Source organism: Saccopteryx leptura, chromosome 9, assembly GCF_036850995.1.
Source record: "Saccopteryx leptura isolate mSacLep1 chromosome 9, mSacLep1_pri_phased_curated, whole genome shotgun sequence".
Lineage (NCBI taxonomy): Eukaryota > Metazoa > Chordata > Mammalia > Chiroptera > Emballonuridae > Saccopteryx > Saccopteryx leptura.
Genome location: NC_089511.1, coordinates 95397970 through 95422694, shown reverse-complemented (window position 1 = coordinate 95422694; position 24725 = coordinate 95397970). Strand labels below are relative to the sequence as shown.

The window sequence follows — 24725 nt, the reverse complement described above, 5'->3', positions numbered from 1 at the left end:
AGGCTAGGTGAGGCTGGACTATAAGGTTGGGGAAAGTCATGGTGAACTTTGTGAACACTGGTAGTGAGCTTATACATTCTCCTGTATGTGGAAGAGAATCATCAGATTTTAAGACATGAAACGATGTGGTCAGATTTTCAATGAGTTTAATTGTGACTTAGTTTTGGAGGGGAGAACTGGAGAAGGTCAGAATCTAGAAATGAACAGTGATGAGTTACTGACTTCATAGAATTACAGTAAAGATAAGAAGTGAAGAAAGAGGAAGGATGAATGGAATTTGGTAACTGATTACATGTTAGGAGGTGGGAGGAATGGAAATGTGACTAATTTTTATAAAGTACTGTAGTTAATATTTCTGTTGAGCATAACTACAAATTTTCACTGAGGTATAATTTACATATAACATTATGTTAGTTTCAAGTGTACAATATATATTTGTATATATTGAAAAGTGATTACCACTGTCTTGTTAATATCTGTCTCCAATCATAGTTATATTTTTTCTTATGAGAACTTTTAAGATCTCTCTTACAGTATAATTTTTAGTTTATATTGTTCTCATACATTACTTTCTAATTATTATTTTTTTTAATTTTAGGACATGTTTAACTTTAGACTTTCATTTTTAGTAAAAAAACAAAGGTATAGCACGTGTTAGAGTGGAAGTTAGTCTACAAAAATGTCAATATTTTTCAGTGGAGTTTAAAGACAAATCAGGTATATATTTATACTATAATGATATTCTGATAAAAAGTAATACAGTTTAAGCTGCTCAAAGTTATAATGTTAAAAATATTGTAAGTCAAGGGAAATTATTCTTAACTATTTTTAATGATTCAATGCATGTTTTTCTTATATTCTGTAATTCATCATGATTTTATTTCTAGAAATATATCCATATTAATATAACACTTGTAATGCATGACATACAACTATACTTATTTATTTAATATAGTATGTTATATATCCTATGTATAAATACAGTAAGTGAACACAAAATTAATTTCTAGTTTCAATTGCTCATGAATTTTTTTTCTTTTTTAGCTTGTTCTGTATGTTTACTCATATAATAGGTATATTTATGATAAATTAAATTTTAAAAAGTACACACTTTTATAATTGTATTTTATATGTTTACTCTGGGGGTTGGCACATTAAGGCCTGATGGTCAAATCTGGCCTGTCACCTGTTTTTGTAAAGAAAGTTTTATTAGAGCACAGACACACTCATTTGTATTTGTTATGGTTGCATGTCTGCTATAATTGCAAAGTTGAAGAGTTATGACAGAAACCATGTATCTTGCAAAACCTAAAATATTTACAACGTGAACCTTATTTAAGTTTGTTGAGCATTGGTTTAGTCATTGCTTCTTCAGTAAATATTTGTTGAATGCCAATTATAGGCTAGATGACTACATTTTTAAGATATCCTACATTTTCTCAAGAAGTGGACAGTAAGTTTATTAGTCACGGTCTCAGCAGTAAACAGATAATTCACTAAAAGTGTTTAAATGATGAGGGTTTAATGAGGGAAGTATCTATGGTGATGGTAGCCTGGTTGAAAGAATCCAACAAGGGATGGAAGCTGCTACTCCCTCTTTGCCTGAAGGAGCAAGAGGAGGCAAGATATTGTTGGAGCCCTGTGAGTGTTGAAACTATGATAGATGGGTCAGCTTTAAGAGCTGTAGCTTTAAAGGAATGTAGCCCTTGCCAGAACTGTAGCCAAAGCAGCAAAGACAGGAGGGCATATATCTCTCAAATCCTGCCAATGTCTCCCTGTGGTTGAAACAAAGCAGAGGCAGAGGAGCAAGGGGGCCTAGCTGAATCAGCCTGTCAAGGTCAGGACAGAGCAGAACAGAGCAAAGAAAGATGGCTATTAGATCTACATGACAAGTGGAGACTGCCCCTAACAGTAGCTGGGGAGGATGATGAATCGGATTATTGTCATAAAACATGGCTGATGCTGTAAGATAGAACCAGTGAATGGTGCTAAGGGAGTATATACTAGGGAAAAGTAGCCAGGAATCAGCAAATAGAAAATATATTTTGAAGAGTTTGATGCATAGTTTGTGCCTTGGAGGAGATTTACAAGAAAAGGGGATATGTGAAAGAATGCAATTAAAAGCCTAGAAATGAGTCAGTATAGAAGGTAGTTCAGAGGGGACAAAATGGAGGGGCAAGTGAGACCCAGGTTACTAAGGGTCTTTTCTGGACTGTTACGTTAGATGTTAGGCTGCTCCATTTAAAAGATTATTTCTAGCTAATGGTGTGGTTAGGCTCACACCCTACTAATTTTCCTTTTGGGCTGGGGAAAGGAGGTGTGGGAAGAGAAAAACCAGAGATGGGGAGATCAGTTGGGTGTTGTGGTCATACACATGAAATGTGACGAGAGCCTAAACTCAGGTCGTGATAGCGATGGGAAGGTGGAGAGTACAAAGGTACTGATGATTTAGACAGGCTCTGCCTTGGTTCCTGAGTGGAAATAGATAGTAGGGAAGAGGAGCATGTCTCAAATCACTACTGGTTTTTGATACTGAAAGGTGGATGACTAGAGAGGTACAATTCATAGTTGATATAATGTAGGAGGAGCAGGTTTAGGCAAACATACTGTGTTTGAGGAGATTGTGGAATAGCCCAGAAATAATAATAGTAGGCAATCTGAAATAACTATGAAATCTATATTCATTTTTTCAAAAAAGTCTGGACGTTGAAACTTTCGTGGTTTTAACACTTTGCTGTCACTCACTGACCCATGTACTTTCATGCACCTTGTTCAGTGGATCACAGAGAGTTCTTGGTTGTTCTGCAGAACTACTTTGCAAAGTGCCTTTCTTTCCTCAATTCTGCCTTAGCCCTAGCTCAAGCCTCCCCTCTAAGCCATTGCATCACTTTTCAAATGCTTTCTCTGCCCCTATGCCTTTCTCTTCATACTTATTCCAGAGAGTGGTCTCCTAAAACAGAGATCTTATCACATCTCTTCTTAAAAATCTTTCCTGATCCTTTATTGGCCAATAACATTGTTCCTAAGATGCCTGCTGCTGATACAGTATTGGAAGTATATAAGCTGATCTCAGTAATTATTATCAATTTGTAATAAAGTCTGTATTTAAAATTGCCTGAAAATGTATCCTATTACTATAAGTATTTGAACACATAAATGCTCTTTGTTGGCAAATTAGACTTGGTTTTTCACATGATGGCTTCATGGTTAATTGATAAAGTGACTTGGAGGACAGGAAAGGGTGAGATTCATTTAGGTCTGACTCCACTTTGTCTTTCCAGCCACCTCATCCATCATAGGCTCCATCTGCTCTCTGCTGCCACCAGATCCTGTCTTGCGTGTCCTCCCAGTGGCACTGGGCTTCCCTTCTAGGGTAGGTCCTCTTCTTTCTTTGCTGCCTGAGATCTTACCTTCTCTTTTAAATAAGCTCCAACCTACTCTGTCCTATGAGTCAATAATCCCATTCTCTACCCTGTCCAGTTGTTTGGAATTGTTTTTAAATCTTTTCTCCTTCAGGACATTGTTTAAATTATAGCACTAAATGTTTTATTATAGCACTAATCAATTTCCGCCTTGTGTCAGAAGGGGCTGTGTACCTGTTTGTCTCCCCTTGTCCATTGTGAGCTGCATGGGGTTAAGGGCTACATTTCAACTTTTTGTGTACTATTAGAGTTGTCCAGTTAATGCGCATACATTATATACACTCAAATACTTACTGAAGCTATCTTAGATTATTGCATTTTATGAACTACATGTTTATATACACTGCTCACAAAAATTAGGGGATATTTTATAGCTTCATATTTACTTGGAAATATCCCCTAATTTTTGTGAGCAGTATACATTCCAAATATATTTATGAATATTAATTTACTTATCCATTTTGTTATGTCTTCTGTGTTCTAGACCTACATCTGTTCTAGATGGATATTCTTTGCTCTGTAATATGTACATCTTTTTCCATATTGCTGACAATATGTTATTAATATAAACTTTAATGGGTTTTTTGTTCATGTCTTTAATGATTTTTGCATTATCAAGGTGAGTAAAACTGAGTAGGATGAAGGAGATGGAATGAATAAGTTATTAAAGTTTATTTCCAAATAGGGATAATAGAAATTATTATTTCTTGGCATGATCTGAAAATTTTAGGGAGATAAAAGAATTTAAAATTGGTTAGATGAGGACAGTGGTTCTACTCTATCGCGATCTTTCAGGAAATTGTTAGAAGTTAATTTAAATGGTTATACTTTTTGAACCTGAATTTTGCATTATTGTTGAACAACTGTGTCTGTATCTTCACCCAGTGCTTTTGTACAATTTTGTCAAGAGTTTTCTTGTATAAAATTGTGTTTCTCTTCTTTGTGGACTCTTTAAGGCATCAGAGGAGGTCAGAGTATTCCCTGCCCCATCTTCACTGGAAAAGGTGTCTCCCAATGTTCCTGGACCTAAGAGTCAGTCAGTCACATAATCTTACCCTTTATTCCTCTCTACATTCATCTGAATAGGATTATGATGTGCTTCTTAAACTTTGCAGGATTTAAAAAAATGGGTTTACTGTTTGTTTTGCTTATTGCATGTATATCAGCTCCGTGTTTGGATATCAGGTTTGCAGATTTCAATTTTGGTGTTAGAGCGATACTTTAACCCAGCAACCTGACACAGCCCTGCACAGATATTTTTGCTACTACTTTTTGATTGTTATGAACACATTGGTGAGTTTTCTGAGTGCTTCATTTCCTCATTTAAGAATGGTGTTATCCGTATGTTTCTGGCTTCTTTCACATGTACTTTTCCTTGTCTTATAGGAAAACACACAGATCCTGAACAACCTGGTGTGTATTTTTTAGAGGTAGAAAACCAGACATCCATGTAATGCGGCATAACATTTTCTCCCAAAGAAGTAAGTTCAAATTTCCATTACTGATATTACTGGAGAATGATGGAGATATAGATAATCATAAGCAAGAAGCTATCAAAGATCACATAAGTTCTTTTTGTAGTTGGTCATTTTCTCACTTGTGAGCATGCCTGGATTTACCCTTTAATTCAGTAAAATGATTGCTAGAGGTGTCTGGCTTATACTCACAGTGTCTCAAGTTGTGTGCAGGGCACACACAAGGAACCTATAGTTCTGTTGTCCCAGTTATGCTGTCTAGAAAATTCAAGATTTGACATGTATATGAAGGAGTGGGAAGTTAAGGCTAATCCTGTAATCACTTACATTTGATCCAGTGTGTCCTTTGTAGTTATATTTAAGTGGAGTTTGCTAAATGCTCTTTGAATCACTAATTGAAATTGTTATAGATTTGCTGTGAAGATTTAGGAGAGGTGGCTCTGATATTTTTTTATAGTGTTCCTTGATGTTTAATGATTTAAAAACCACAACAACAGTAGCAAACAAACAAACAATCAAAGAAAACATCTTTCCTAGAATGTGCCCAGGGGAAAAGAGGACCACTGGCAAAACTTCAGGGGATATCTCTGCTATATTTTTGCTTCAGAGGTTGTGCAACAGAAGTACTGATGAGAGAGCTTCTCTCTACTTGTGATATGTTGAGGCGTGTTGGTACATCTTTCCAAACAAGAATCAAGCTTATTTATGGCAATTAGGATATAATACTATGTCAAACTTTTTTGTATTCCAACTTAAGCAGCATGATGCCTTGTATCCAATAGATCTAGAACAGAATGAACTAAGTGAAAATAATTAATAACTCAAAAAGAAAGGATTTGAATATTAAGTGCTATTTTTAATAATTCACTTTCATTAATGGTACTAAATTACAGTTTACTGAAATTGAAATTTTATATTAGGAGAGTGATAGCTATTATTTCCCTTTCAGGTAGAAAAAGTAAAGAAAATCTGAGGACATTTTGAGATTTAAGAAAATGCTAGGGATTAGTTTTGCCTTCTTAAGTACAATACGTTAGTTGGGATCTGTTCTGTGGGTGTTGTACACATGTGATTCCCATGGAATGATATTGTCTACAGAGTTCACTCTTGTGTATGTTCTAGTTTTAGACAAGCATAAAGGATGAGGTAGCAAAGGCAACTTTTATGACATTAAAGAAAATTAAATTTTAGTATCTTATACACAACATTAAGTGTACTAAGATGTACACTATACTATATTCAGTTCCCGTAGGTTTGGTGTAAAGAAATTATTTATTTATATTAATGAACAGTGATATTTAGGTAGATACTGTTTAGCAGGTTTTTCAAGATAAGAAAGAACATGTTTGCTTCTTTTGAAAGTCATCTTACAAATATTTTTCTTTGGCCTAATTTAGGCTATCAGATGTCAGAATACAAATGTTCTTTAGATTTTCTTTTAACCATTTCAACAAGGATTTTAAAGTGCACAAAATATTGTTGAAATATTACAATTATTTATTGACTAATACAGTCTCTAATTTGTCTTTCTGATTTAGACAAAAAGCATAATTTAATTTTATTTGAAGAGATTTAGAGGAGGTTTCTCTTAATTTTTGCAGTATTCTAGATTCTTTCAAAGCATACTTAACTTTCGCACAAACCAACCAATTGCAAGTTTTGTCAGCATCAAGTTATATTGTAATCTTTCATGTCAATGATAATGTCTTCCTCATTGTTAAAGTAGATAGCTAAAATTAGATGGGAAGTTTAGAAAAGCAGAAAGAAAATATAAACAAATAAATTATAACACTTTACAGTGATCCCTGGGTTATATTTTGGGATAGTTCTGTTTGACTCTCCTTCCTTCTGATTACCTATATATATATATATATATATATATATATATTTTTTTTTTTTTTTTTTTTCACTTTTCTGAAGCTGGAAACAGGGAGAGACAGTCAGACAGACTCCCGCATGCGCCCGACCGGGATCCACCCGGCACACCCACCATGGGGCGACGCTCTGCCCACTAGGGGGCGATGCTCTGCCCATCCTGGGCGTCGCCATGTTGCGACCAGAGCCACTCTAGCGCCTGGGGCAGAGGCCACAGAGCCATCCCCAGCGCCCGGGCCATGTTTGCTCCAATGGAGCCTTGGCTGCGGGAGGGGAAGAGAGAGACAGAGAGGAAAGTGCGGCGGAGGGGTGGAGAAGCAAATGGGCCCTTCTCCTGTGTGCCCTGGCCGGGAATCGAACCCGGGTCCTCCACACGCTAGGCCAACGCTCTACCGCTGAGCCAACCGGCCAGGGCCTTGATTACCTATATTTCTATAGCTGTAATTGTAATGAAATTCTTTGTTGGGGCACCTTAGTTGTTCATTGATTGCTTTCTTATATGTGCCTTGGTGTTTAGGGGTTGGCTACAGCGAAGTGTGTGACCCCTTGCTCAAGCCAGCGAAGTTGGGATCATGTTTATAATCCCACGCTCAAGCCAGCTCACTCCTTGTTAAGCTGGGTAGCCCATACTAAAACCAGGCAACCTCGGGGTTTTAAACCAGGGTCTTCTGTGTCCCAGGACAAAGCTCTATGTGTCAGTGGATAAAGCGTTGACCTGGATCCCTGAGGTCACCAGTTTAAAACCCTGGGCTTGCCTGGTCAAGGCCCATATGGGAGTTGATGCTTCCTCCTCCTCCCCATTTCCCCCTCACTCTCTGTCTCTCCTCTTCAAAATGAATAAATAAATAGAAATAGTTTTTATAAAACCATAAGGTCAAAACTTAAAAAGAAACCATTTATCTTTTTAAAAATAATGCACATTTCACTATAATTCTGCCAAATAAAAGCTCACCAGGGTGCATATGACATCTAAGGTGGTCATGATGCTGTGCCACATAGTCTAGATTTCCAGATAAAATTTTACGTAAATTTTCAGGCATTCTCCTACTAAGCACCCCTGCAGTGCTCAGTTGTAGTCTCCTTCTTGAACACCCACAGGTGATTACATAGCATGTTTCAGAACTCTTAAAAATGAATCTTCTGGACCCTGGCCGGTTGGCTCAGTGGTAGGGTGTCGGCCTGGAGTGCGGAAGTCCCGGGTTTGATTCCCGGCCAGGGCACACAGGAGAAGCGCCCATCTGCTTCTCCACCCCTCCCCCTTTCCTTCCTCTCTGTCTCTCTCTTCCTCTCCTGCAGTCAAGGCTCCATTGGAGCAAAGATGGCCCGGGTGCTGGGGATGGCTCCATGGCCTCTGCCTCAGGCGCTAGAGTGGCTCTGGTCGCAACAGAGCGACACCCCGGAGGGGCAGAGCATCGCCCCCTGGTGGGCGTGCCAGGTGGATCCCGGTCGGGTGAATGCGGGAGTTTGTCTGACTGCCTCCCTGTTTCCAGCTTCAGAAAAATACAAAAAAAAAAAGAAAAAAAAGAATCTTCTGAAATTTAAAAGTGCACATTTTTATTGAATTTGAAATTACTTACTTCACAAAGAAAGTTATACATGTCAAATAGTAAGCAATTCCAGATCTTATATAGCAAAATTATTTTACAGAAGAATTTCATAAAAAAAATAAAGAGTAAAGTTAAATTTATGTGTTTTTATTTTGAACTTACCATTTTTACTAATATTTTTAAAGTATCATTTTACTTTTAGGTTATAAGCACCCTTGACAATTGCCTTCCTGTAAATATTTTAAGGACTTTCAAGGGCTTCTTTATACTTTGCTACATTAACATTAATCCTAGACGAATACATTTAAGTGTTGGGTTAATTTTTTTGTTTGTTTCCGATATAAAGGAAGTGCATGATCTTTTTGTTTTATATTTTTAGCTATTTTCCAATTCTCCAAAAGATGGGGAAACATGGTGAGAGAAATTTTCTATATAGTCTTAACTGTGGCTCTCTTTGTACTTAAAACAGCTGAACCAATTCAGTTTACAAAGTGTATACAGAACATTGTGGTGAGCGAGCATCAATCTGCCACCTTTGAGTGTGAAGTGCCCTTAGATGATGCCATTGTTACATGGTATAAAGGACCAACAGAATTGATTGAGAGCCAGAAATACAACTCTAGGAATGATGGTCGCTGCCACTATATGACCATCCATAATGTGACCCCAGATGAGGAAGGTAATTTATTTGACAGTGTCTTTGTGAATATATAATGTAAAACCTGTCTGTTTTATATATATATGTCTACCTGTTCATACCTAAACTCTGTAATTGTACACAGAATTGTTTTTTTAGGAAAGAGAAGTATAAAAAATACATACTATATCTATATAAAGAAGTGTTGACAAATATATCAGAAAACAAAAAGTTTGCTGATTTTTTTCCTTAGGTGTCTATTCAGTAATCACTCGACTGGAGCCAAGAGGAGAAGCGAGAAGCACAGCAGAGCCGTACTTGACAACTAAAGGTCAGAACACACCCCATTAAGGCCACATTGCGGTCTTTGGAACAAAATACCCTGCTGAGACAATTCTAAATATAAAAATGATATTTTCTTTTGCAGAAATCAAATTTGAGATGAAGCCTCCTGGTAAGTTTATTTTTAAAAAATCAATCCTTGCTAACAATACATTCAGTATAATTTTATACATAAATACATCAAACCAAAATGTATAGAAATATCTTTTTTTCCAGTAAATATTTTTTAGGGAAGTAATAAAATGTTAAACTTTGAGAGTATGTGACATTTGAGATAAGGTCTCATTCAACTGATATCTAGGATTATAACAAGTGGTATGGCTGTAGAACAAATATTTTCACAGAGAATAAACTTGCCTATATATGGTTTGTGTCTGTACATTAGGTTCTGCTGTTGGAAAAACCTAACAATAAGACACAGCTTATTTATTAGTTGTCTAATAAATATGTCTCTTTTCAGTCCCTTTATGCTTATAATTAAATGTCCCTTTTCAGGCCCTGGCCGGTTGGCTCAGCGGTAGAGCGTCGGCCTGGCGTGCAGGGGACCCGGGTTCTATTCCCGGCCAGGGCACATAGGAGAAGCGCCCATTTGCTTCTCCACCCCCCCCCCCTTCCTCTCTGTCTCTCTCTTCCCCTCCCGCAGCCGAGGCTCCATTGGAGCAAAGATGGCCCGGGCGCTGGGGATGGCTCCTTGGCATCTGCCCCAGGCGCTAGAGTGGCTCTAGTCGCGGCAGAGCGACGCCCCGGAGGGGCAGAGCATCGCCCCCTGGTGGGCAGAGCGTCGCCCCTGGTGGGCGTGCCGGGTGGATCCCGGTCGGGCGCATGCGGGAGTCTGTCTGACTGTCTCTCCCCATTTCCAGCTTCAGAAAAATACAAAAAAAAAAAATGTCCCTTTCCAGAGTTACCATCTCTACCATGCCTATCAGAGAAGTACCAACAAAAGGTAAGATTCAGGACCAAAACACCTGGGCTTAGGGCAACACTGTACTAACACTAAGAAATTACCAATGCCCAAACATAGCAGAGAGTCAGAACAGATTCTTTTGTGTTGTGCTCATCACTATGTAACTAAATATCAAAGCAAAAGAGTAGTGATAATTATAAATATGTTATTTTTATTTTATCTGATTGATGAATTGGTACTATAACACTTTTGAAGAACTGAAAGAAAATCATGAGACTGTTATGCTTCACACAAAATAGGAAATTAAGCCATATAACTGGTGTTGGCATTTATTTTTTCAGAAATCAAAATGTTCAGCTCCCGTCCTATCAGAAACAGTGCCGTGTTGCAATTTGGATGCCAATTTATACCTTCAACCCATACAAGATTTTGCTCCTTAGTAAATGAACAGCATTTGGAAGGGAACATTACAGGTAAGATGTTCATCTGTATTAGTACTATAAAGAACAAATCATTAGTGTCCCTTCTTCCATTAAAGCACAGAGCAAACTTAAAATATCTTTAAACCCTACTGTAGGCATTAGCACTGTCTGTAACAACCACAGTATACAAACGATCAAAAGTGACCATACATATTAACCCTTTCTTTCAGTTCTTGACAAACACCAACAGAATCAGCACTCAAATGTACTGTAGTATTTACTAGAGTTACACAGTTGTCTGCTCTTCAGGAGAAGCAGCGCTTGGCAACACTTTGATACTCATTAGGAATTGAGATAGTACTCAGTTTTGTTACCCAGCAATGTACATACACCATCTGTGCTTAGCCTCTCAAACTGAATGAAATTGTGAGGTTTTAAATAACTTTGTATAGTTCTCGTAAGAACTTGTACAAAGATCACTTCAGGTAGAGATTTGCAGTTGATATGTCTCTGTGGCAATGTCATAAACTAGGTCTTAGTCTCATTAGTAGTTGGGGATTGTTAGCATTTGCAGGCTCCAACAATGGGAGAGTCCATTTTCCCGGAGCTTCTTTCCTAGTTTCTCCTTCCTGAATTAGCAGCCTGATATGATCCACCTATGAGGTTGCCACTGCCACTGCCTGGAAGTTAAGAGGCAGTCTATCCCCACTCAGCGCCAGGTTCTGGGTAAGGCTCTGTCAGTCAGAGCGGCCAGGGTAATCAGACAGGGCTGGAAGCCAATTGCTCCCAAGGTGTCTTTCTTGAGCCTCCAGGTATGTCCAGTATGCCCCAGCACTATGTGGTACCACTCTCCCCAGGCTTTTTGCACTTTGTAACCTGTATTGGCTGGGTAGAAGATGCCCTAGTCGCTGCTTGCAGAACAGGAGGTCTTAAAAGCTTCCAAGTCCCTCTTTTTAGTGCACAGCCCTGAGTATGAAAGCTCTGCCAATCAGAGCCACCAATTTAAGCAGATAGCAGATGTGTTGACTTCTGTTCCATTTCTCAGGTATATCTAGTTAAATTTGCCTTAGCATTTTGTGGGATTGTTCTCTGCAAGGTTCTTCCTTGTTAAAAAGCCTACAGAATAGCCTGTCTAACTTCTGCAATGTTCTCCGAGGTTTACTCCAAAGGAATGTGTTTTACATCCTGTATCAGCTAACTGGAAGTTGCCCCTGCCCCTACATGCAGAGCAAGAGGCAGTAAAAAATAATGACGTTTCTTGTCTTAGATCACTGATCTGAGAGAGACCTTGTCAACTAGAGCCACGTAAGCCAGTTGGGCGGTGAGCAGACTTGTGGGTTAAGCAAATTTCAGCATTTGGGTCCAGAGATCTGCTTCAGAGACACTCTGCAACTGCCTGTGTGCCCCTCCCCCTAGCGCTTTTGTATTTTTTCCATCCTGGAATGTCAGCCTGAATGGCTGGTTTAGGCACCCTGCCCGCAGGAAGAAGTCCAAGTGTAGGGAAATTCTCTTTTGTGCACTCCCCACACGCTGTTGCTGGGGGAGCAGGGACCACACCAAGACTGGTAGCAGCCCATGCAGAAGCCTCTGACCATGTCCCTCTCTCCAGGAACACGGGCACCCACACCCGGGGTGCCAAGAGGAACCTCTCACACACTGTTCGCACTCGCCTACCAGGATATCGGGGGTAATGGCAGCCGCCGCTCACCCGCCTTGCTGGGGTCTATGCAGGCGTTAGCTCACATGGGCCAGGCCCCTGCAGGCACACTCTTTACTTGGCTTGAATGTCTGTGCTGCAGCCCGGCTCCCTCCACGCTCCCAGCGCCCAGTCTCTCTCAGTTCCAAGTAAAAGCAGCCCTTGCTCAGGTTAGTGAGGAAAGCAAGGGTTCCGTTCTCTGTCTTACTTCCTTCAGGGTTGATTATATATCTAGCCAACTTTTTGCCCAATCATAACTTCTTGTTCAGTGTGTGGGACTTCCAGACGCTCCAGGGATAGATTTTTCTGTCTCTGGTTGTAGAACTTGTTGAAATTTTGGGGCGAGGTATCGGAAGCGCTCCTCACGCGCCATGTTTCTGACGTCACCCCAGAGTTATATGACTATAGTCTCATTTTACACAATGTCCCATTTTATTTATGAAAAAATGGAGGCACAGAGAGATTAAATGCTCCACCCAAGGTCACAATATGCAGAGTAATGATCTAAACTCAGGAAGTCTGGTTTGAAACATCTGAACTCCAACCATGGCACCAAGCTTATGGCCTCAGATTTTTTCTGAGCCCCTAAATGTGAGACTCGCCACGGGGTTCTTTTCAGCATCTGCTCTATTGCCTTCAGTCCAGTAATTCTGGAGCCAGGATTCCAACACAGTCCCCTTAAATAAAAATAAGGGGGGGGGGGGCATCAGTGTTGGCATACAAATGTTTTTCAGGCCCCCAGGCAATGTAAGTAGCAGTCAGAGGCCCAGATGCTGACCTTTGACAAAATTATCAGCTTCAAGCCCCACTAAACATCCCTGGAATCTGGATCATGTTCCAGGCTATGGACTCACAATCTAAAGTGGAATTTTTCATCTGGTCCCAGGTGTCCTCCCATGGTACGACCAAGGCTCACATTCACCACCTTTATCCTCCCTGAAGACAAAAGTATCTACTGTGAGCCACACATCATGGCCACCTAGACACTTAAAACATTTCCCACCATTCTTCTTGGTGAGGCTGTGCCTTACACCTTTACTCTTCCCTACGGGGTATTTTAGAAAAACAGCCCTTGCTGGAGGCAGATGGATAAGGTAGTTAGACCAGTAACCGTTTAAGAACAGTCCAAGTGTGAACAAGTGCTTGGAGGATGCAGAGTGTCAACTTCAGAGGCATCTGGGAGTCATGAGTGACTGAGCTGACTGATGTGGGATGAGCTTGAAAGAAGGCCTGCCTAGGCCTGCCTCCAAAACCAAATGAAAGGGAAAAAACTTTTGCAGGCTACAACACCTGAGCATCCTTGGAAAAGTACCGGTCACTTGCCACTCAAACACACACACATTCGCGTGCGCGCGCGCACGCACGCACACACACACACACACACACAGAATGTTAGCCACTTGCGGCACCTCAGCCATAGATAGGCCTTTCAGAACCTCCAACAGTCACTGCTCCAGCCTTGCCTCCAGTGTCCCATGAACCAACTGTCCATGCCTGAGCAAGGGAACGCCTAGTTAGCTCTAGTCACATCAAGGGGTCTTTTTCCACTTCCTTTTCCAATCACACTCACCTGCACCTGCTGCAGGAGTACACCTGGTTGGATTCATCCAGCAGCCATGCATGCTCTGCCTCCAGCTTTAGCAGATGAATCTGCAGCTCCCTGGCCAGTGATGGGCAGCCACAGTCTCAGGTAGACACAGGTGCAGGGCAGCAGAAGCAGCAGCCCAGCCTGGTTAGCTCAGAATCCCACACCACCCTCTGGGCCCAGAAAAGCTCTTCAGGCTGCACTCAGCGTGGTGCCCAGGACTGCAGTTCTGCCTTTGCCAAGGTCCTCACGCCACTCAAAGCACCAAAAGCAGCATCTCGGAGGGCCATGCTTCCCAGCAGTCATCCACCTTGCTGCCTGCCTAGCTGGGCATCTGCACTGGCCAGCACATGTGGGAGATGAGACCTGGCTGAGCAGGAGACAGGGATACGTGGCCCGGGACCGGCCTGGAGTGGAAAGGAGGGGGACGCTCATCTCTTAGGAATGCCGTGTAGCTCCATCCGGTGCTCATTGCCGCAGAGGTCCCCGTCAGAGTCTGTTGTGCACTGCTGCTCAGGGTTGTGGACCTGACACCAAAGCTGGAACACAGCTCCTCCATGAAGACACTAAAACTGAAGCTAGACCAGGATCCTGTGTGCAATCGGCTAAACCCTACCCGGCTGATTAGGCAACATGACAACTCGAGATCCTTGCAGAAGGTTCCTTGCCAGACAGCCACTACCTTACCTGTAAGATGGGAAAAGTGCCACCTTCCCAAGCACAGTGCCAGAACATATCCATTCCAGAGTTTCACTGAGTGGGAGTCTTGATTAAAGTCCTACCAGATTTAGGAGAACTCTCAGCTGTCTAGAGTGGGGCAATTTCCCTGTCCCCCTTTTTGACCCAGCAAGCTCAGCCTCCTACAATGTAAGCCTAAGAAATTTAAGTGCCTTCTACATCAGGATAGGGCTGGAATTTGAGCCCCTTCAACTCCAAACTTTCAGTGTCAGGTGTATTATCCCATGTAATGTTGGTATGGGGAATTGTCCCAGTTTGACAGAAAAAGTAACCCAGAGAAACTAACACTACACAATCATAGAGCTTAGAACTGAGAGGGGCAAAAAGCTAAACTCCTGGCCCACCGACTGCATACACTGCTGTTCCCGCCAGTGAGCAATGGGGAGAAGGTAACGGGTACAGCCAGCTCCAGAGTTCACATTTGCTTCTGCAGCTAACATGGCCTTGTGTCCTCAGCTAATTCACTTAAATTAAGTCTCTGAGTTCAGCTCAGTTCTTCAGTTTTACAAAGGCAGGGGTAGGAAAGGGAGATGTTTGTACCTACCTTGTGAAATGATTGGAATAGATGCACATAAAGGGTTCAAGGGCTGGCACACCATACTAGTTTACTACATTCAGTACTTTGAGTTGATAAATATGACCATGGATACTAATGGGGTTTTCAGAGCCCTATATAAACACAGTTTCAACTGGACCCATCTAGTCATTTATTCATTCCACAGGCATTTATTGATCCTTTACTCTGTGCCAAAGAGGGGGGCTTTCTGCCTCCAGGAGCTCACACAGGAGGAGACAGAGGCAGCATAGTGCTCACATAGCAATCAATGCACTTTCTCAGTACGGCATTGAAGTTAGTCAGAATTTCACAGGCAGTTTTAAGCCTTGGAAGTCAGATTCTGGGTCTCTCCTGAGATTAAAGTTCCTTGACTCCTATGTTTCTAACATGTTTTGTGTCTAATTCCAACTCAAGGAGGCCACTGACTTTGACCTTGACCCTGTGTCCTATGCCCCCTCAGGCTGCTTCTTCCTATGGGCAGTCTTGAGAGAGAAAAGGAGTTAGCACAGAGCAGCTTCCCAGGAAGTAGTAGCCAGACCAGGACGTGGCTGACATGAGGCAGTGGGAAAGTATGGAAGTCCTGCGCCTTGTGTGAGGTGCCCAATGGCTGCCACAATGCCTTAGGGCCAATTCCCCATGTGAGGGTTGTGCTTACCTCTGTACCTAGGGCCCTGCTGTGGCTGTCCAGTCCAAGTCTCTTGAACCAGTCCCAAGTCCTACGCTGTGCCACTGCAACCTTGGGTGCTATGTGGAGGTACATCCGGTGAGCATATGTCCACTGCAAAGAATAGGGTCTGGGACAGGAAAAACCTGTCACCTCCAATCTCACTCACCATCACTTACAGGACTGCTGCCTGTTGGGAAGCTGCTGGAAGAGGCAGGTGCCTCGGCGGTTTTACCTCCCATTGGCTTGAAACCTGTTATCTCTCCCACTGAGCCAATGAGTTTGGCCAGCACCTCGGAGCCTAAACCAATTTGTATAATGGTTAGCTTTCTAGGCTTAACCCCAAGCCTCCAACAAGATTAAGCAGCGACTCAGGGGAATGAGGTGAAAAATCCATGCGATTTCTTTGTATATATATGACTTACCTGTGCAATCATCCCACCCAAATCCTGCTCCAGAGAGTGTCCCATGACTAACCGTCCTGCAGACCACAGACAGAACACAACTTTGAGTTCCACACACTTATATGAGACATTCAGGGGAAGTCCAGTTGTTGGGCTCAGACAATGTTTACGGCTGGTGAGGCTCATAGATGTGTTCTCAATGCTGGAACTCTCGGCTGAGTTAGGAGTTGCCTTCTCTTTTCCCAGATGTCTAAAGTGTTATAGGCAAAGCCCTGCTGCGTGAGCCTGGAAGCAGTGCTGGCAGAGCAGGGCTGTGATGAGCATGGCCCCTTACTCAAGACAAAGGACATCAAAGTGCAGCTGGGAGTAGAGGCCAGAGGGCTGGAAAGTGTAGGCCCTAGTGGCCAAAGCAGCGTATCCTAGTTCCTTGTGCTGTAATGCACACTGTGCGCACAAGAAGGCCCCTTATTCTCCATCATAGTTGGTTTGTATGAACCCATATTCCACTGATTTCCCCAGAAAAGCCACAGCTGCCCTGATGACGGCCCACCTCACTGCTTGCGGGTACTGACAAGGATCTCTGGCACCTGGCTTTATATCAGGATGCTAGCAGGTCTCTCATGGGGCCTCCATCATGTTCAACACCACCACGGTGTTCTGGTGCTACAGCACCGAGTTGGAGCTCCGAAGCAGAGCCTGCAGGATCTCTAGCCAGTGTGTGGTCTGTAGGAAATAGGGTAGTGTGAACACTGAGAAACAGGCTGAACCCTGGCAGGGGCACACCCACACACCCTGGACTCCCCTTACCAACCACTACCACTGCTGAGTGAGTCCTGGCCCACCTCCACTCCCTCACAGAGTAGAGGGACTGACCACTTGGGGAGAAAGTGAGCATGGCCAGGCCCCCAGCAGCCACCTAGCACAGCAGCTAATTCTCTTCCCCACTGTACAGCAGCTGCAGCCAGGCATTGCCCTTGGCTTCAAAGACTGTTCTCATTCCTGTGACCAGATAACAAAGGACATGAGGTCACCTGGGGAAAAGCCCTTCCAGGGGCTCATGGCAAAGTTACACATGCCCTCTGTGGCTGTGTGACAGATCAGCTCATGGTCTTTGAACATGTAGACCTCAATCTAGGGCACAACCCTCTCCTTTAGAATCTCTTGCCTGCAGAACCAAGGTTGGCAGTGTTGGCACCATCAGAGCCTCCACCACCATGTTCTCATTCAAGCCAGCCCTGGGCTGAGAATTTCCCTGGGGAATATTTAAACACCCTCTTGCTCTAGGTGTGAGCACCAGTTGTTTTGAGACTTCTGACCAAGCCTTAGAAATGACATAAAACCATGAAAAATGGTCTGAACTAGAACTTAGCACACAATGCTGGTGGTGATGGTGATGCTAACACATACAATTTGAGCACTTCCCCTGACCCAGCACTTAGACTGACTTTATCTTCCACACAACCCCGTCTGAAGCTGCAGGTGTGACTATTATGAGCAGTTTGTAGATGAGAAAACCAAGGCTGAGGAGTGAGTTTGCAGTGAATGTCACAATTAGTAGTAATAGCTAATGTGCATTGATTGGGCACATGTCTGAGAGCCAGGCACCTCTGTACTAAGTACTTTTACATGTATTTTCTCATTTCGTTCTCACCACAATTACATGAGATAGGTATTATAACCCTCCTATTTCACAGAGGGGAAAACTGAGGTATGGAGAGATTAAGTAATTTGCTTGAGGTTACACACTAGTAACCAGAGAAACCAGGATTCAAACACAGGCCGTATGACTCTAGAAATTGCACTATTATTGTTAGGTAAATTGTTCTCATGGAATGGTCCCCTCAGCTGAATGATACATCTGAGAGCAATGACCAAAAGTGCTTTTTAAACTGTAAAGTACATCAATAGGAAGAATATAAACCTTAATACCATGCCCAGGTCTCACATCTCAAGAAACATTATTGGAGCCTCTCACTGATCCCTGCCAGGTTCATTCAAGCCAAGAGCACCTCAAATTTTTGAAGGACTGAGAAGTTGGGGTGCAACAGAGTCAAAAGACCAGACTACTTCACAGATCTGCGCAGTGCACTCTACTAGTCAAGACTACACATCGTAGTCCTCACCAACCCTACTGATTCTGCAGGTGGCAGTCCATGCAAACAGAAGGCTGCCTTCCCTATTTCAGAGCTCAACAAAGCCATTTCCTGTTGGTCCTAAGAAGAAGCCGCAGCCCAGAGCAGAGGCCATCAGAACCCAGTGATGGGTGGAAGAGAGGCCAGGGCTGGAGCAGGAAGACATACACCCTCCTCCCAGGAAACATCATCTCTGGCTTAGAGGTGATGGTGAGCTTGACAAGAGCCTGGGCTGCCTTTGTTTACCCCACCTCAGAGTCTTCAGGGCCAGTGGGAGCAGAGCCTATGGGCACAAGCCACTTGGTGATCAAGACGTGCCCAGGAGCCTAAGACCCCAGCACCCTGATTGTGCCACCTTCATTTTCTCCTCTCTCCCCAGGCTTGCTGATCAGGGAGGCATAGACCCTTGTCACCTCTCTGAGGTTTTCCACTAAGCTACCGAAACACTTTCTGAAGCATCATTTACAGGCAAGACATGGGCTGTGCTGGGTCAGTACAGGCTAAAAAAGTCAATGACACAGAAAGAACTCGAGACCTTAACAGAAACCCACCTCCTTCAGCATCACTCAGCAGAAAGACATTTCCCCTGGTTATTAATAATGCTTTTTTGTTCCACTTCTAACACTAATTGCTGTTGTAGAAGCCACTGAGTCATGTTTTATAAACCATCAAAAACCATTTTTCATGGTTTTATGTAATTTCTCAGGCTTGGTCAGAAGTCTCAAAACACCATCTTACCTAGCCCCCTCCCTGAACAACTACAGTGCTGTGGTCTTCTGTCTTTTCTGCCAAATTCAGGAAAACCATGCAGGGAGAAGGTGAAGGTGGATGGTGGTTTATACTACCTACCAGGGCCCTGGCAGGGAAATATTCCACTTCTGGTCTCAGTAAAAGTGGGAAGCCAAGCAGTGGTTTTCTTGCTTTAAGAAACCCAGAAAACCTGGACAAGCTTTCACTGGAGTTACAGTGGAAACCTCGAGGCTTGTGATTCAAGTTCAACTGGACAGCAGCCCTCTGCAGAAATAGATCTGCTCAGGGCTCTGATACTGACATATGTGGTAGGTGGCCTAAGTGTTAAACATGAATGCACAATCATGGAGCTTCATCGTGGTGTAGATGATGAGCGTGGAGTTACAGGGCTCAACTACAGCTATGGAAACATGGGGGGATGGGTAAACAAAACTGGGGATCAGCACAGAGAAGTGAAGACCTGAGTGGGGGCAACAGGATAAAAGAAAAACACAAAGACATAGATAGAGTTTGGTCAAGGAGGGACATTGTGATCTAATAAAGATACAATGACACCGAGCCTGGAAAACCATTTATTTTATATGCTTAAACAAGAGGCTATTGTGCTAGGCTAGTAGAGCTGATAACTAGGTAACACTCTATCCCACAAGCATATGAGGACATCCTGAGTCTGTGGTACCAATGTGTGCCTGCTGCCCTGCTTTTGGTGTCAATACCCAGAACAGCCTTCAAGTTGCTTAAGTGACCTTGGTCTGCCAGGTCACTCAAGGATGAGCAGAGCCCTTTTTCTGTTCCCAGCTGCACATAGGCCAGAAGAAATCAGAGGTGGGGGCTCTCTCCACAGAACCACAGGTTAAGCTTTCTGCCATAATGGACAAAGACACTCTCCATCAGCAGGTAGGTAGGCTAAGAATCAGTGCCCCCAGCAAACAGTAAAACTAAAAAGCAATGAAGATCTGCATGTTAGTAAGCCGGGGATAAAATTGTTTCAATTTAAGATTTTTGAAAAAAACATTAACTTCTTTGACTCCATAATTAACACATTAACCAAGATTTTAAAAAATCTTTAAATATTTGCTAAGAAAGAAGATAGTAAAAGCTTCTAAAATGTTAGGTGATTCTGAAAAAGCTTTCACAAAACCTGGCAGGGGAGGGAAGGTTCTAAAAGGTTATTTTCAAACTCTGCAGAAAGAAGAATCATGAGGACAGAAATTGATGAAGGTCCCGAGTTGAAAGAGGGCCAGTCACGGGCAGTGTCTCCCACTGGTCTGTGCTGGGTTCCTGCTTGGGAGGCCCAGGGCTGGCACATCCAGGGGCCAGCTGCAGAAAGCATTAGTTCAGGACCTAACAACCTTTGCTAGAGTGGTATTCTAATGAAAATCCCCTCACACCTGACCCAGATGTGGCTGTGAGGAAAAAGGGAATCTTACCTTTTGTGACAGCATGGATGGACCTGGAGGTTATTCTGCTATGTGAAATAAGCCAAGCAAAAAAATATATCATGTGATCTCACATATATGTGGAATCTAATGGACAAAGTGAACTGAGAAATGGAATAGAGGCAAAGGCAGAGTCACAGAGCCGAGAGGGACAGCAGTCAGAGGATGGGGGATGAAGGGATGGGATCAGAGGGTAGGGGGATTGTTGAAACTATATATACATAACACAGATAGACATAGCAGGACAGCAAGTCCTAGAGGGAAGGGGGGAGGCAGTTGGGGGAAGGGGGCAAAGGAGGTATAAAAAGGGACACAGGTGTGGGGTGAGAATGTTACGTTCACTGGGACATTTGAATCCCTGTAAACAATAAATTAAAAATTAAAAAAAAATTATGAGGGATAACACAGCAGAAGCTAAATTAAAGGCCTGTAATTAAAAAGTAAATAAAAAGAACTTATTTTTGTTTTCAGATTTATTTCATTCTTTATTCAATATAGAAAGGAAAAGCAAAGAAAGAGGCAGAAAGAGAGAGATGAAGAGAAAGCCAACGTTTAAGCCACCAATCACCCACTCAACCTGATGAGAAAATTCTGGCCAGGAGGTTCCTCAACATTCTGCCCTCAACACCCACACTGTTAATGCCTGGGCATGCCAGGCCCCCTGTTAGGCACTCCCACAAGCTCCACGGGCCATCTGTTAATCCCTGTTGCAAAGCCCAGTGTCAGGTGCCTGGGCAGCAGTGCAGAGGTGTGTTCCCAGGACTCCTCTCTGCATAAGTGGCTGCGCTGTGAGCCCCAACTCGACGTGGAGGCAGAAGAGATGCCTGGCCCAGGTGAAGGCCTGCTCTCTGGAGTGTGGGAGATCCTCTTCCTGCTGGGCAGCCAAGGTTGCGCAGCAAGGACCAGTTTGCAGAGAAGCCTGGAGTTAGTTGCATACCTGGTGCCCAGTGATAAGGGGAGTGCCAGGTCCTGGGTCCTGGGAAGCTGGTGTGTGCTTGGTGTGGAGGAGAGGTGGGAGCAGCTCAGCACGTGCACTTGTAAGCGACAGCCCCAGGTAGGGGTGGACAATCAGTCTGGGGCAGTGGCCAGGGCCACCTTGAAGTGCTATACTTGCCTCTATCAGCGTGGGGAAGTGAAGACCTGACTGGTGGCAATGGAAGATGAAGGAAAACACAGAGAAATAGATCAAGTTTGGGCCAGGTTTGATGGTGCCCTGAAAGAGACACAATAACTCCAAGCCTGATTTCAGCCTGGTTACCTCTTGGGGCTTTGAACCTGGGTCCTTTGTCTGACACTATCCACTGTGTCCACGCTGACCCTGCTTTTGGGGTCTGTGCCACGTATAGCCTTTCAGTTGTTTCAGTGATTGACCTGGCACTCAAGGCAGAGAAGGGCTGTTCATTGGCTCTCAGCTGCAAGTAGGCCGGATGCCTTCAGATGCAGTGGCTCTCTCCTTGTGGCCCTGGCATGTGTGGGGGCATGTGACCCAGTGACCAAGGCAAAAAGAAAAAACAAAACAAACAAACCAAAAACCCAGAAAGAAAAAAAAGACGGGTGGAGGCGAAAGCCTGCAAAGCCTCCGGATTACCAGGAAGTCTCTTGTCCTGGTGCTAAGGGGGCCCGCCCCTGCCTACCTTCACAAGATCATGTAAGATCAGGCTCATTCAATATGACCACAGACCCTTGAGGGCAGCCTCCTGGTGGCCCCAAAAGAAACACCTGGCCTCCAGGTCTCCTCACCTTTCTACACCTCATGTGAGTGGACATGTTTGCCCCCCCAGGTCATTCACACTAGCACAAGCTCTGCATGGCACTGGTTTCTTCCCTCTGCCTAAGCTTCCCTTGGGTGGCCAAGGTCACCGCCTCAGGGACCAGACCGGTTTGAAGAGGAACCTGGAGTTAGCTTCACTCTGGGCACCCAGGCATAGAGGGGGATGGCAGGACCCGACCACTGGGCGGCTAATGAACGTGATGGGGCAGAGAAGGGGAGGAAGCAGCTATGGCCTGATGCTCATGGGAAACCAGCAAACAGCTGAGTGGACTGCCATACTCTGCAAGGAGGCCACGGTCACCTCGAAGTGCTGTGCCCCAGGGGACAAAACGCTGGCCAAGGGAAAAGGAAAAAATTGTGTGGGAGGAGGCAAAAGCCTACAGCACTTATTACCAATGGTCTCCCTTCTAGGTGCTAACCAGGCCTGACCCTGCTTAGCTTTTGAGATCAGACAAGGTCAGATGCGTTCAGGGTGGTATGGCCATAGGTGCTTGGCAGCCACCTCTGGTGGCCCAAGAAGAAACACCTGGCCTCCAGGTCTCAATGCTTTGTGCCCTAGGTGCCTGGGCATGTCAGGTCCCCTGCTAGGCACTCCCACAAGCTCTGCTTCCATCTGGATGACCCTGCCACCACCATTTCCAGTGGGCTGCCAAGAGAACCTCCTCAGCGCCCTGTCTTATTCTCGGGGACCGAAGGTATGCCAACCCACCCAGATGGTGGGAACTGGAGTAAGGATCAGGGTCTCAGTGTCACAGCAACTTGCAGAATTATGGTCGGGGGAGGGCTGGGGATGGGAGGACAATGGCCCATGGCAGCTGCCTGGGCAGCTATGCAGGGATGTGTTCCCAGGCCTCTTCCGCTTGCCCAGTAATGACTGGTCTAAGTGGTGACTCTGGGAGCCCCCAACTCTGTGTGGCGGTGGAAGAGACACCTTGGCCCCAGGTGAGGGCCTGCTTTCTGGAATCCAGGAGATCTGCCTCTCCCTGCTTGGTGGTCAAGGTCATGCTGCAGGAACCAGTTTGCGCAGGAGTCTGGAGTTAGTTGCACACCCGGAACCCAGTGATAAAGGGGAGTGGTAGGACCCTGCTCTTTGGCAGCTGGTGTGCTTGGTGGCATGGAAGAGCAGGGAGACAGTTCGGCACATGCACTCATAGGCGACAGCCCAGTTTCAGTTCCAGGCACCTTTGGTGCTCGGCCTGCATCTCACACTGCAGCCCTTGAGAGAGGTCAGCCCTCATCTTCAGCATTCATTCCAGTTCAAGCCATCACTGGTTCTCAGCCTCTAGCCTGACTAGCAATTTTTGAATCTGAAACTCTTTCTCCAGTGACCTAGCTCATGCTGTTCTTTGCATTCAGTCTGCAGCTCATACTGGAGCTTTTGACCTCAGTCATCATCTTCAACAGAGCTCTCATTTTCTTTTCCCAGGGCTGTAAACACCCAGCTGATGGCACCCAAAAATACAGCCATGGAGATCCATATGCTGGAGAACAAAGACCACGCACTCCTCTACCACACTCTTCACTCCATACTGATCTGATCCAAATCTTGCCCAATATGCCAAATGTAAGTCTGTTGGTTGAAGCCAAGCATCTTCGTTCTAAATTCAGGGAGACGGTAGAGAAACTATGGACTCAAAAGTGTCAGGCCATACCCATTTATTGGGAGTTCTACAGAGACAGGAGAGCAAATAAAAAAATTCTGCTTTTTTCAATGGAGGGGAAAGGATCAGGAAAACAAACCTCATGGTGGCAGCTGAAGGAATCAGGAAAACAAACCTCATAGTGGTAGAAAAGCAATCTAGCTGAATCACCCCTGAGAGAAGGCAACCATACCTTTTTAAAGACACACACATGCTAGTGCAATAATTGTGCAAAGTGACTGCAGCCAGGAAACCAGGGAGCAAGCCCAATGCACCAGTTTTTCCCACATCTCTGTGGGTTAAAGCATTGTTCTGAAATGAGAAGTTTGCCAGTTTGATCTCGTCAGGGCAATAAAGGGGACGCAACCAATTAATGAATGATTAAGTGGCACAAAAAGTTTTCTTACACCTCCTCTCTCCCTTTGTCTCTATAAAAAAAAATCAATAAAAATAATTAAATCTGGACAAGTAGCTGGAATGGTTAGAACATCATACAAAATTGCAGAGGTTGTTGGTTTGATCCCCAGTAAGGGAATATACAGAAACAGCTTAATCCTGTTCCCTTTTTAACATCACTGCTTCATTCTAAGTAAAAGGAAGAAAGGAAAAAAGAAAGAAAGAGAGAGAGAAAGAAAGAAAGAAAGAAAGAAAGAAAGAAAGAACAGAAAATCCAGTTGAACCATCCGTCAGGTCTAATTTTCTCAACACAGCTGACCTTTATTTTAT

General features: G+C 43.8%; 1 protein-coding gene and 1 long non-coding RNA gene across 4 annotated transcripts in view; both read left to right on the top strand.

Moving 5' to 3' along the window:
* LOC136381537 (uncharacterized) overlaps positions 1-24725 on the top strand; it is a 389650-nt gene that overhangs the window by 122890 nt on the left and 242035 nt on the right. The gene's annotated exons all lie outside the window — the stretch shown is intronic.
* The window catches only part of LOC136380990 (myosin-binding protein C, cardiac-type-like), a 58609-nt gene that overhangs the window by 32172 nt on the left and 1712 nt on the right, over positions 1-24725 (top strand). The window contains exons 5-11 of one of the 3 annotated variants that reach the window (XM_066349317.1): positions 3282-3373; positions 4809-4903; positions 8789-8998; positions 9210-9287; positions 9384-9410; positions 10544-10675; positions 23786-23923. In XM_066349317.1, coding sequence (XP_066205414.1) covers positions 4876-4903; positions 8789-8998; positions 9210-9287; positions 9384-9410; positions 10544-10675; positions 23786-23793 — 483 coding nt within the window. In that variant the 5' untranslated portion in view covers positions 3282-3373; positions 4809-4875 and the 3' untranslated portion in view covers positions 23794-23923. Of the gene's footprint in view, positions 1-3281; positions 3374-4808; positions 4904-8788; positions 8999-9209; positions 9288-9383; positions 9411-10543; positions 10676-21059; positions 22628-23785; positions 23924-24725 lie in introns of those variants that run through there. The other 2 variants (XM_066349315.1, XM_066349316.1) reach the window with 2 other exon arrangements.